The 14770-nt window shown below is 38.3% G+C and overlaps 1 protein-coding gene across 2 annotated transcripts in view; it reads right to left on the minus strand.

Annotated features, from left to right (window-relative positions):
* The window catches only part of LOC127046695 (uncharacterized), a 100672-nt gene that overhangs the window by 13492 nt on the left and 72410 nt on the right, over nt 1–14770 (minus strand). For both annotated transcript variants that reach the window (XM_050944133.1, XM_050944134.1), the window contains exons 11-13: nt 9285–9474; nt 6854–6981; nt 4716–4832 (exon numbers count right to left, since the gene is read on the minus strand). In XM_050944133.1, the coding sequence (XP_050800090.1) occupies nt 4716–4832; nt 6854–6981; nt 9285–9474 (435 nt within the window). The remainder of the gene's footprint in view (nt 1–4715; nt 4833–6853; nt 6982–9284; nt 9475–14770) is intronic.

Genomic DNA, 14770 nt, shown 5'->3' on the forward strand with positions numbered 1-14770 from the left:
CAGGCCCTGGGCCCCACAGGGGCCCCTGGATCCCTGGCCCAGTGGCAGTGCGGGTCTTTGGTGGCATTTCGGTGGCGGGGGGCCCTTCAGTGCTGCAGAAGACGCAGAGCGACTGTAGGCCCCCCCGCCGCCGAAATGTCGCCGAAGACCCGGACCACCGCCAGGTAAGTACAAGCGCCACAGCTTCCCCGCTTTGTCCCAAGCCCCTTGAATCCTCTGGGCGGCCCTGGAAACAAACTAGATATTGCTGTAGAACTGAACTGTATTAAAGAAACATAAAAGCCAACAAAATGAAGATGTTGCTACAGATACCTAGAAAATACAATGCAAAATCTTAACGCACATTGATTCAGGACTGGAAATTGAAAATGTACTTAAAACACTCTTCAATTCTTTAGTCTATTTCCTCTCTGTGTTTTAATTAGCAGGCTTTTCACCTCTGAAAAGATGGAGATGTGATGAAAAGAGAGCACCCACATTACACCTGCTGGCAACATTTCTGTTATCATGGAGCTTTGTAGCCTCTGACGCACAACAACTCCATCAGTGAGGCCATCTTCTTTTTAAATGTAGATAATTCTCTAATTAAAAAATAGACCTGATTTGTTACAATCATATGAAAGTCTCTGTCTATAATATAGAAAACATGGCTATAATGAGTCACATGTGGCTCCTTGTTTCACTGTAAATGTATAAACAAAAACAGGATTTTTTACAATTGAATCATACAAACCTAGTATTTATGTATAAGTTATATATTCTCAGTTATGAAAAAATGTAACTCCCCTCATCACACACACAGACACACTTCATTTCAATTATTTTTTCTGGGTTTTCTAGTCACAGAATAACGCAGAGATGTGTAATGGAAACATGGAAAGCTAGCTGGAGAAAATAGATGTAACCACAAAAAGTTGATTGGGAAAAATGCCTTGCTTAAAATGTGCTATGTAAGTAAACTGTACTGTTATGTCTGACTATTGGACCAGATCCTTTTCCTATGGTAAAGCATATGGGAATGGGCTGAGGGAAGGAAAAATCCACAAGGATCCCCTCACGAAGATTCCCCCATATCACTCTATCAGGGAGGCTGGGTTCGTTCCTCCTCTTCCTCCTTGTGTAATGAGACATATGACCCACACAGTTAACCCTGTGGATCACCCCATTGAGGCTCTGTGCCTTTGCTGATTCATGGCTCTAGGGTGACAAGATGTCCCAATTTTATAGGGACAGTCCTGATTTTTTGGGTCTTTTTCTTATGTAGGCTCCTATTACCCCCCACCTCCATCTCAATTTTTCACCAGTGCTGTCTGGTCACTCTACATGGCTCCCAACAGCCTGGTCTCTGCCCTTGGTCTCTGGTAACCTACTTTTGCTTTGGGAGGGGAAATTCTATCAATGGATGTTGGTCTCAATCTCCTCCCTTATTATTTAAGATAGATTTGATGATTTGCACCCTCAGGTCAAGAGAATCAATATGCCATAACTTCCCACCTCATAACACAAAACTGTGGAAAATCTTACAACATGGGCTGCCTTGGCAGGGACAACTAGTTAGCCGACAGGGTTTGCATATAGCAGAGCCCATTAATAACAAAATTCAAAAAAGCCCTTTTGTTTTAGGCAGTACAAAGAGAGAAAGTTGAAGAGGGGAGCTGAAAGGTCCAGAAAGGTCCATATCCTACAACACCCAGTTCTCTGGCATTTTTAAAACCCTGTGCATGGCTGTACAGTAGATTTAATAAGCATTAGAAAAACTTCCCTATGCAACTGTGTATAAGGGAATGGATCAGAGGTCCAATTCCTGACAAACCTATAGACTATATATACAGATTTTTTTAACATACTTGTTCATCCTGTTGGGGGCATCTTCTTTCTACCAGAATTAGGGGGCTTCATACTTTTTCAGTGACATTTTTTCTATGCCCGTCTTTTCTCAGGATATGTCTAGACTTCAAACTGGAGGTGTAACTTCCAATTTGAGATGACACACTTGCACTAGGTCTCATAGCCCCCACAGCCTAAGCAACAGGAGGAGCTAGACATCCCAAGTATGTAGGAGATGCAAAGCACATACCTGGGGCCGTTAGCCCCTCATGTTGCCAGGGCTACACTCTATTTTTACCGCTAGCACAATCAGGGCTTGTATGGGTATGTCTCCTTGAGCTGGAATTTACACCTCCAGCTCAAAGTCTAGAGGTACCCTCAGAAATAGCTGGATTAAATCTCATGAAGAATAAAGATTAAGCCATTTGGGCTTAAAGTATAACTTGAATTTTTAACGTTCTCTTTTTTTAAATGGAGCTTAGAGGTGATAGTTTAATCAGTTTTTGCAGATTTCTCCGTATACTGAAAACTTCTCACTGAATTTAAAACAATGTAGTTTAAAATAAAGAACAAAAGAAAGGAAAAAACCCAAATGGTGGTGGATTCAAATCAGGAAATTTCTTAGATTGTAAATTACACGAAGCGAGATAGCCATACAGCCAATGGCCAAATTCATTTCATGAAGAGCCCAAAGAGCCTAGAGTTGGAAGGCTCTGTATCCCATTGCCACTTCCCTTTGGCATCCAGGTCCTATAACCCGGGAATTTCTAAACAATGGCTCATAGAGTAGTCTGTGAAGAAGGGATTGGTCATATGATTCTTTCTCCCCTCCTTGTTTCTAGCTGAAACATTACATTAAAAGAAACTAAACATACATAATCAATTTCCTAATGCCTTCCACGTAAGCAGTTGTTGTAGTTGCCACAAGGAAGTTGTGATTGTGAATAGGAGGGGAAATGGTTCAGTACAGTTGGGAATGACACACATACTATTAAAATGTGTTCTGCCTGTAACAATGTCAAAATAGATTAACATTAGCAATTTATAGTACACAGAGAAATTCTTCAGCTATTGACAGCTTAGGAAAATGAAATCGCCTACTCTAACTCAATAATGAAATCCTTGACAAATGGTTAAAAGAGTGTGAACAAGCACACTCAAGTTCCACTTGCAGTTGCACATATAGCCATGTTGAAGCAAGAACATGTTTGTGTGAGGTTTTTTTTTTTTGCTCCTTTATAAAAGAAAATATGTCCTCTGTCTGGAATCACATCTGTCGTCTTCCTCACACACTACTCCCTGAAACAATATTTAACTGTCCCTAAAGTGATAACATTGAAAACCAGAGAAGGGAGCGCAAAGAATTTCAAAGCTTCACAAGAAGCTAAAATGGGAGGGTACTTGTAATGAATGGCTGCAATAATTATCAAATGTCTCATTTTGCTTTGGTGTTCAATCAACAGCAGTAAAACTGGAGCAGACTTATGTTGAAGTGCCCTCGTTCCACTGGAATATCAGTATTTCAAAAGAGGATATACGCAACACATGCAGTAACACTGGAGATATTTTTTGACTGATGTACTACATAGGTAAGGCAGCAAAGAAGAGGTTAAATTTCAAGTTAGAAGAAACAAATACAAATCTAAGTGGGTCACAGGTTACAATTAATATCTAATTTGTTCTAGCCATGTGTAATTAACTGTTGGTTATGCCTAAGTCAGGGTTCTATGCACAAGGCAACTGTATAATGTAGTACCATTTAGTTCTGTTCTGATTTTCATTCCTCAACAGGATACTATCACATACTCACATATAATAATCTATGTAATAATCTTGCAACCTCCAGAGGGGTTCTGATCTACAGCTGAGAACCCCTGCACTAAGGGGTTTATTCTCCTATCAATATCCAGATAGATCCCAGCAATACAAAAAATAAATATATGGGACTTATGTCATCTGTATTTCAAGAGGCTACTTCAGTGTGTCTGACTACCACAAGACTTTTACAGTGGTGTCACTGCATTGTGTGAAAAGTCTGCTACAGAATTCATACAAAAACCAAATCTACCATCCCCTATGTTCACAGAGTCTCTTGCCCTTCATGCCACTCCTACAGGACAGGGTCCAGGCACAGTGTGTTCTTTCCCAGGAGCAAGTGCTCCTGCCAGCATTTAAACTTTTTCTTTTAAACAGCCTAGATCCTTAAAAAGACATCACTGCCAGCCACTCTTGCCAAAAGTAACAGTTTGCCTGAAGTGTGGCAGGTACTTCTTCTCAAGGAAACTTATTAACCCTTTCCTCTCTACTGGAGTGGCATATTTTCACCCTTTCACAGACTGCAACACACTCAATGAGGAAATTTCTCATCAAAGTCTTTGCAAATAGAAGATTCTGGAACAACATACCAACACACACAAACATACACACATGCATGTCATTCCTCCTCCTATACTTCTGACACTTATGTACAAACAGAGAAAACATATTTCTAAGAGTGACCACCAAATTTATGTGTCTAGAAAGGAATCTCCGACGTGGGCTTGTATGTGGGCAATTTGTATATACAGAACTTTATCTGCCCTATAAAAAGAATATAAAACATATATAAATATATATACATAAATGAATATAAAAATATTTTGATTCAGCCTAAAACCATTTGTTATATGAAGAATTTCAGCAAGATATGAAGCAGCTGAGGTTTTAATGTGGCTATCAAGTTAATCAAGGCAATCACTTTAAACAATACATTTTAAAATGTTCCCTATTCATCTGTAGTACTTAATTAAAGAAGCACAATGAAGTTGTTACACAGAAGAAAGTGACAGGAAAAAAAAAAAAGAGAGAATACCGAGTATTAGGTGATAACTGCTGAAGTTATGTCTTACCCCCTCTTGCTTGTTCCTGTAGAGCTCAGATCAAGAAAATAAAGCTGGCGGCAGCTCCCTGCCAAAGCTTGAATTCCTACATCAGTCACCCTTTTACAGCCACTAACATCAAGATACCTGTAGGTTTCAGAACAGATTACTACCAAGGAATGTCTAAGGTATTGGCACAATAATGTAAAAAGTGGTGAACGAGTTTCATTTTCAGGGATGATTTATAGAGCTTTACCCATTTACACTATTTTTAATAAATACACAGGTAACTCCAGAAAGCATAACAAAAAAACAGCTTGATTATTCAAAAAACTGCCCTTTCTAAATTCATTAATATTTCATTCCTTTTACTCCCAGGAAGCTCAAATTTAAAAAAAAAGTGTTATGACCTAAAAGGTTTTCTTTATTCCATCATGGCAGTTTTCCTCTGGATTCAAAAAAGCATCATGCACTAATGTAATCCCCTCCCCCCACTTTTTTTTTAATATATAAACACTTTTAGGAACCCAAAAGCAGCAAAGAATCCTGTGGCACCTTATAGACTAACAGACATTTTGGAGCATGAGCTTTTGTGGGTGAATACCCACTTCCTCAGATGCAAGGAACCCAAGTGTAATGATTTCTAGAATGGGAAATGGATTAGGTGTCACGGAGAGTTATATCTAACAAGCTATAAACGTGGGTTGCCCATTTGCATTCAAACTGCAAGAACCACTTGGCTATGCCTAGATGGCTCTTGAATGTCAATCTTATACCATAAGACCAAAACCTGATGGTGCATATTCATTTATGAAGTATCTCACCGAGGATGCATAATAAAACTGGAGAAGCTTTCAACTGTGTCTCAGCTGTATGGGATTTTAGGCTATTAATTGACCAATTAGGAGCTAAAACTGTGGAATAATTACCAAGGCGTGTCTTGTATTACAATATATATGCTATGTCAGAATTAATTTAATACCAAATCACCATATCAAATGGTACTGTGAAATCTTGTTGTTTGTAAAATGATTGTAGGAATATATTCTCCTTGTAGTTCAATCAACTGTCATTAACTATTTGGAGACTACAGACATATGTAGTATCTACATGTCCTATGATTTCATTTGGCCAACAGCCTGGAAGATGTTAGTGTTATAAGGGATTAATATAAAAGTAACATTTCCTTTCATATTTGATGTCCATATTTATCAGTGATTTGTGTGTTCAGCCAACCTATTGAACAGCATGGTCATTAGGTCTGCAGAAGCAGTGCTTAGATTCTTCATCAGTGAGCAGAACAGAGATACCTAAGATAGATGGATAGAAGCCACTTCCATTGTTTCATCTCTTTTGTGGACCTGGCCTATGCCTGAGCCACTCAGAAGATTAAAGAGACAAGAGGTGAGATCCTGGCCTGACTTCTTTCCAGGGATGGAAGGTCTAATTCTGCAATCCACAGTAATTCATTTTCTGGTATCACATTCACTCAATCAGGCCCTAAATCAATTCTGTAAAATCCTTATCTAGGTTTGCACTTGTATTCATTTATTTAAATTCTTTTCTGAATTATTAGAACTAGGTGTGTATTCAGAGATACAATGATATAATTAAGATAAATTTCAAATTAACTGAATAACTTTCTAGCATTTCCACATTCACATACATTGCTTCTCTTATAGTAAAGTATTCCAGAATTCTACAGTATTGGTTTAAATGCTGCATATCTTGTCATAGTGGTACTACAGCACTATGATTGGTTACCACAGAAAAGTGTTAGCTCTTTTTAGTATGAGAGGTTACTCTTATTCTGACTCATTTTATACATCTGAAAAGCAAGTGACAACATCCTTCTGTAAATCAAAATCACATAATGTGTATATGTAGAAATAATAGGTTTTTATTAAGCAATCTACACTCAAAAGGCCACATATTTGCTTTGATCCACACCTGTAAGATCCAATGGGAACAGCACTGTGGATCCAGGGCAATTACAGTGTGGCTTACACAGCACCATTGTGATACTTTCTGTGAGCAAACCAAACAACGCTTCTGTTAACTGGAATATCAATGAACCCAATAGCGTCCCTTTTGAATGATAGAAATGCTTTAACTTTCAAATGATAATTCATTTGCAAGAAGTTTCATTTTAGTTTTCAAACTTGTACCTGATTGTTCGCAGGTAGGTGCTAATTTCCACTAGGCTTGTATCAGTCACTTGGGAGCAGGAGCTGAGAACCAGACACTCCAGTTTAGGACACTGTGTTACAATAAAGTGGACAACACGGTCTCTTACCTAGAACGCATCACACAAAGGGAAAAGAAATGCAAAAATTTCTTTCAGGTATGCGCAACTGTCTGTCAAAAGCCCACAGAGATATTCAGTGGTAGCTAAAGAAATAAAATTCATTCTTTCAGTCATGTTATCAAACATTATTATTTACATTACTCTCCAACATGTGCTAGGCACTGCAGACACTTAGGAAGACATAGTCTCTGCTCCTTGAAGAACTTGCATGTCAAAAGAGGATACAATATACAGGCACAGTGTTTGAGTCTGATGTTAAGCACACATTGTGTTAGCTCCATTATATATATGGTTTGAGTTTATATAGATGATATGCCTGTATAATGTATCTCATTTTCACAGCCTTTGTCTGTTACAGCTGTCTGGTGATTCTATATATTGACATAAACACCAACTGCTTCCTTCAGTTTTCCCATTTATCTTCGTGCCCGAACCTGGCCCACTCTCTCCCTTGCTCCTCCATTGCCCCTAGTAAATACAGTAAACTGCCTTCTTCCACCAAACCCATCCTAGAACAGAGACATGGCTGAGCAACAAATAAACAACAGCCAATCAGAAGATGCCCATTTTAGTTTAAGTTTCAAGGGTGAATGGGACCCTAGGCCTGGAGGACCCAATAGCCAACTCCTGTCCCTGGAATCTGGGCTAGCTCTTACCTCTCTCTCACCCATATGGAAGAAGAGAGACAAAATTCCTGTGGGCAGGGCCCTCATAGAACACAAAGGAAATTAATAGAAAAGACAACAGAAATAAATAATAAACAATAATAAAAATCAAAATATGTACAGAGTCATGGGTTCTCCATCACACAGCTGGACCCGTATCACCACGTACACCTATGAAACACGTGGTGTGATAACTTTACAAGATTAGGGGAGGTTCATTTAGTAGTAGTAGTAATTTATTTGTCATTTGTGTTGTGGTAGCACTTAGTGGCCTCAGTCTGACCAGGTTCCCTTAGGGCAGCTAGGCACTGTATATACATATAGCAAATTACAGTCTCTGCTCAAAGAGCATTTCTTTCCAAGCCGAAAGGTTCCAAGTGAGACTGAAGGGCTCTGTCAATGTGAATGACCTAAATCCTGCAATGCTGAATGAGAAGATACAGAAAGTCTTGGATCTCAGCACTATACCAGCTTTGGCTCACTTATGCAGGATGTTGTTAAATCCTGTGTTTACTTGGGGATCCAAGTAGCAAATAAAGGAATTGGGTGTTCTACATAGCCAGAGACTACATTTCTTAATGCAAGTTTTTCCAACTCTAATTTCAGCTTGCTTTATTTTCTTTATGATTTTTCTAATTTTGGTTTTCTGCACTTTAGCTGTTGAATTCAAGTGCAGTACTCACTGAACTCCGTCCTTCCTCCCTCTTCTCACCATCCTGGTCATTGTTTAAAAATCTCTACATGTATTGACCTGGAATGGTTCTGTAGACTCTCAATAAGAGTTGCCCATTTTAGTGCCTCTCCTCAGCAATGGTGTGATCCTACTGACACGCCTTGTGACAAATTAAGTGTTATGGTTCTTAGCATAGGAATGTATGAGACGTTGGACACTTTCCCAGTAGTTTTAAGGTTAGCTCTGTTATTAAGAAAAAAACTGAGTCAAATCCTGCTCAATTTTGTGTAGTCATGTAAAGCCAAACAGCAGCAGGTACCCACTGTGTGCCACAGAGAAACACAGAGAGGAAATTGGGAACAGTGGATAATATCAGCTACACAGAGCCAATTGCCATAATCCCTAAACAAGGGAGAGGAAGGGCACTGTAAGTGCAGACACTGCTGTAGCCTAAAGGCTGTAGTAGTTGCTGTGGGTATTTTGAAAACAGACATGAGTTTTAGCAAGTGCAGTGTTCCCATCTATAATTGTTTCTTCCAGACCGGGACATAGGGAGACCTCTGGGACACTACTAGAGGGAGGATCTGTCCCTTCTAAACTCCATGTAAATAACCTGTGCAAAGCCCAGCTACTCAGGCTTTGTACAGGGGACAAGTGTTAGAAGCTACTGTCTCTCTTACAGTTTAACTAATTTTGAATTTGTATTATATTTGATAACATTTTTTAGCCAAAGTAATTGGCTATTTACATGTCTCACAACTAGGTGAAATGGCCATAACATTTATATAAAAATGCTGTTTTCCTTCAATTACTTCACTTTGTCTGGAAAAAAATAGAGAATTTCACACACACCAGTGTGCATTTATTGATACAAATACCACATACATCAGTCAATCTGCTTCTAGTCGATTTAAATACAATGAGAAAACAGTGAGAAATCACAGTGTTCTTACCACATTGAGCCCAGTTATATTGAGGGTAGTTAGCTTTTTCAGACAATTGACTATCTTCGCCAAGCAGACATCAGTAACCTTGGGGACTCTGCCAATGTTCAGCGTCTCCAGATTTGGACACTCTCTAGCCATGAAACCCAGGCACTTGGTAGTAAGAGCATGGCAGCCAAATATTTCTAGTTTACTGAGACTGGGGGAAAACAGATGAGATTACTGAAAAAGTTAATCCAATATCAACAGTGCAACGCATACAAAAACCACAGCTTTGCATAAACTTTCTTGTGAGATGTTTCAGTTTTCCTTCTCCTAAACATAGTGGGCCTGATTCTGATGTCATTCCTGTGTAAATATTGGATAGCACTATTGAAGTAATTGGAATGAGACCTGTGTAAAAGTGAGATCGGAATCAAGTCCTCTTATATTTGATAACTTTAAGAAGCAATTGGAAATGGCTATCACACAAATTGATAAATAAAATCACCGATAAAATGCTTAAAAACAAACAATAACAATGTTCATTTTCCCCTACAAAATTTAGCAACAGATTGAAAATAATTCAGATAATCATATATTACCCTAAAAGTAACCCACTTTCAACACTTAAGCCTATAGCATTCACTCTGACTTTTTTAACTCTATCTGAGCACATAGCATCCATTCAACAAAGTAGTGTAACACACAGGCATAACAGGTGATCATGTCTCCCTCTTGTGGCTGATTTCAGCAAGGAGAGGAACCTGCTAATTAGCAGAAGCTAATTAAGAGAGATCCTTACTTTGTCAAGCACCATTAAACACAAGTGCCTTTCACTTTCTTATTGTTGATGGTGGCATCAACCAGGGAACTCCATCCCTCAGACATTTCAACCAATGACATAAAGGGACTGTTGAGATAACTCCCCATAATACAGTTCAAATCCAAACCTAGATAAGAAATTGAATGTGAATCCCTTGATCTGAACCTACTTCTCTGGTTTTTGAGCCCCCAATAATGAAAATGTCATGAGAACAACTATCTTATGAGATTTTCATCATTCTCGGCCATAATCTCAGAAATAAAGATTGCAAGATTTTGGTTGATGCAAATTTCAACCCAAACTCCTAGCGTAAATCTAATCCAGATCTAAATCTAATCCAGAACATCATTTCCTCAGTCTACCTCTATTTTGTATTTGATTCTTCACTAAGAACTAGGTAGGAACTGTCAAAGTAGAGGCAGGAAACAGCTGAGGTCTGCAGATCAGGGAGGCCGCTAGATAAGAGAAGGAGTGGAGATTTAGGAACACAAAAATCCTGCAGAGCCAAATGATAAAATGAGAAATTCAAGAGAGGATGTCTTACAAGAGGCTAATTACTGGAAAGACCAAATTACTTGAGACATATTTTGCTCTTTGAAAGTAGTGGAATATAATTTATTTTCTGCTGTAGTAAATTTCAGAAGGTTCACATTCTGGTTTTTCTATCATCAATATTACATATTGTTCCTGCCAGGTTTATAAATGTTACTGTGTGTTTATATATTATAACCAGGTTATTTTGCAATCATCATTATCTACATTCTGGTATTTAAATTCACTCTTATGTTATTCTATTACATATAGTTAAAGATTACAAAAGGGAATAAAAGCAGCAAAGAGTCCTGTGGCACCTTATAGACTAACAGATGTATTGGAGCATGAGCTTTCGTTGGTGAATGCGCACTTCGTCGGATGCATGTAGTGGAAAGGGAATAAGTAGCCTACAAATCATACTACGTACAAACAGAAGCACCAGAGGGACATATTGCTCATCTGTACTCTGAAAATGTATAAATGAAAAAAAATGTTACCAAGAAATTATAATTATTACAAAACCCTTCTAAACAACCCCTAATTGCAGACTGATTAGGCACCTGAAGAAAAGCATCTATGACAAATGCTACCAAAAGCTTCAGATCAATAAAAAGGGAAAGACAACTGGGATCTGTTTCTGCTCTCACTTAAATCAATATAAACCAGAAGTCAGTTACTCCAGTACGCCAGTGTAGGTGAGATCAGAATTAGACTTCTTGAATTCAATGCAAATTTGGATCAAGGGTACAACTCAACTGAAGTTAACCAAATAAACTAGGGTTATTTTTCATCTATTAACTGCAATAAACACTATACCATGAAATATAAGTACCAAAATTCAAGTCAAACATTTTTTTAAAGGATGAAGAGGAACCACTTTAATTATCTTAAGGAAACAAATTCTTCTTTTTAAAGTATTAAATATAAGAAATGAGTACATTGAAAATTGCATTAGATAGGGCCTTTCATTTAAAGAAAAAACTATTTTTCCACCCCAGCACACATTATTCAAGTGAGAGGAAGCAAAATGCTAAAGCCCCATTTGGATGACAGCACTGAGTTAATCAAAACAAATTAGACAAGCAGTGCTACAGCAATTCCCACAGTACTATCTTCATTCATATGTGGAGCCCCTAAAATAAAGTGCACTGAACATTCAGTCCTACCTAAAAAAAGAAATAAACAACAGAAAAGCCTCTTTCATCAAAATGCTTTATCTATGGTAGCTACAGTGAGACAGATAATCAATGTTCCTCTTAACAGAGCAGAGATGAGTTGAATGGCTAAGAACACAAATATATGTGGTATGAGATCATTCCAAACAACTGGAGAAAACAGACATTATGCAGAGAGGTTTTCTTATTCCAAAGGCGGAGAAGAATACCTTTCACTCTACTCCACATTTCTTTTCTCCCTGACAAGCTGAAATGTATTCCCTGGATTTTTAAAAAAGAAAGAAATAATAAAAGTGTAGCTCTCTCTACTTTATCTTTTTTTCTTTCCCTTTCTATGGCATGGTTCTCCTGGTTCTCTCACTCTTAGAGATGTTCCTTTCTGAGCAAGATTGAGGCACACTGACAGGGCACTGTAATGAAACCTGCACTGCTGTTGACTTTTCTAGAAAAGTCTAGATTCTCGAGGCAATGTAAAGAGTGGAAATCTCCCACAAGTCCCTTCTGGTGCCACACCATACATGGGAGAGTCCCCAACAGGTGTAGAGCTGGCTCATATGATTCCACTCCTACAGCAACCAATGCAGGAGGCACATCAGGAGCAGCAAGGGAATGTTGGGAGCCAGGACAGGGAATGGCCAGAACATAAAATTTCTTCTGCAGCTACTCACTACTGGTACAGGGTCCTTTGGAGGTTATATCAAGTGTCACAAGTTTAAACGGCCCCATGGATTGGGGCAGGGGCAAAGAATCTGGGACACGTAAGCAGTTTCCAACAGATCCCTGCTCTGTTGCACCTTGCAGAAGGTGCATGCAGTATTGAATCTGTCCCCTATAGTTTCTTATATACTCGACCTCCACCCCTTCCTCCTAGATTCATTGAACTGAAGCCACAAACTAGTGTTTATGACAATATAATTCAGAACCATGGAAGTCACATTGTTGTCCCAGTCCTCAGATTGCAGTGGCACAGAATTGTTCAGTAAGCAGGAGGAAGTTGTTTAGAAAAGAAAAAAGATATTATTACATAATTAGTCTTGTGAGCAATTGTGCATGCCTACTGGGGTGAGTTGAACAAGAAAAATATTTAAAATATATGTGGCAATATAATATATATTTGGTAATACTTTAATGATTATATATAAAATTCTATGTCAAAAGAATTATTTATTTAGCAAAGACAAATATTCAAAAGTTAGGAGATGCCAGTATTCAGGCTGCCCAGGAGATCTTAATTTGTCCCCTTTGTGTATATGTATTATGGTATAGTCTTTACTATTTCTTCCACGAGAGTTCTGTAAAATGCTGAGCACCTTGTGAGAAGTTGAGCTCCTCAAGTCATTAGGGAATTTAACTCCTCACTTGATCAGGCCCTATTCTTCTTCCCATAGTATTCTTTTTTTCACTTTATTTTTGTTCCTACTTTCATTTTCATTCAGTATCTTTCTGGTACTTTTGAAATGTATTTTTGAGGTTCTTTTTGTAGTACATTAATCCTCATTTTTTTTTCCTGTCACGATATTTTTTGCGGGGAGGGGTTTCTTAGTCTTTCTCTGCCTCTGATCCTGACCCTCTAGGTTCATCCAGCTTTGCACCAGAGAAAATTCCCCCTCCTTTCATTGTATGTTATACAACATGTTCCATCAGTTCTAAATGTCCAAAGAGACTGACATGTCTCTGATCAGTATTAAAATACAAATGTGTGTGGTTTGGATGAGATAGGGTTAACACTGGGAGGAGGATTTATTGCGTGTTCTTTAGAAAGTGGTGAAGCAGCAGAGGGTGTGAGTAGGAAGGATTGTAAAGAAACTTTAATTACAGGATATAGATCCTGGCTGGCTTATAACTAAACATTTTGTTGCCCTAGGCAACCACCTGTTAGCAGTGTCTAAGACAGTCAGTCTTAGACGTACAGGCACTGCAGCCAGAATGCTGTAGACAAATACTCAGCGAGATAACTCCTGCTATGACTGTGAAATCCCGTTTGTCCTGTGAAATCAATGAAACCTGCAGAACTCTGAAAATCAGACCGCTTTTTGTAAGCGCCTAATGTGACTTTTAGGTGCAAAACTTTAGGTCAAGGATCCTCTTAAAACAATTATTAAAGATACTGCTGTCACTCTGCAAGTCTGAAGTGACTATAATTGGGATTGTATGTTTACTCTTATTACAAATATTTGCCATTAGCATCTCCACCAACAGTTGGGCTAGAGGCTTTTGAAACTACATTAATAAAGTGTCCCTTAGCAGCTGGATTACACCTATTTCTTAAAAAAAAACCCAAAATTCTACAGACCATGAGCTCAGTTCTTCCCTCAGAAATAGTATGTAGAGCCAGAGCCTCATCAGTGTAAATCAGCATAGTTCCATTGACTTCAATCCACACATGCTAAGGATATGGTCCATTATACACAATTCCCACTGATTGTGCTTGTGTCCTGTGTTTTAATATGTGCTCTTTTAGTCTAATTGACAGGATGTGAGATACCAAGAAAGAAAGGGTACATGAAGGCTTAACAATTTATTATTTAAAGGCATTTTATATGTCATTCTAAGCATGAATGCAGTCAGACATTAAAACAACAGACAACATTTAGGCTTCCTGCTAGCGTTGAGACTGCATAATTTATTCATTGAAGGAAATCAAATAGATTGGCAAGGTTTGTTGTGTTTCCAAAATTCTAATTCATGCTCATATACTTTACAGAGCATGTTGAAGATCTCCTCTGTGGCCATCATGGCAGATAATCACTACCATCTTTTGTTTTCAAAGAAAGCACTTTTTAAAGACCTCTCTCTGAAGCCATGCAACATGTAATACAACTTGTGAATAATGAAAAAAGCAGTATTTACTGAAAATAGAAGCAGCACTGGCATTCTCTTTCATCCAATGCTATTTCTTCAGTGTGTCATTTAGGTCATTCTTACTAATAAATAAGACATAACTGGTTATGTGAGAATACAGTGTAACACTGGGCTTCCAA

The sequence above is a fragment of the Gopherus flavomarginatus genome, chromosome 3 (assembly GCF_025201925.1).
Source record: "Gopherus flavomarginatus isolate rGopFla2 chromosome 3, rGopFla2.mat.asm, whole genome shotgun sequence".
Lineage (NCBI taxonomy): Eukaryota > Metazoa > Chordata > Testudines > Testudinidae > Gopherus > Gopherus flavomarginatus.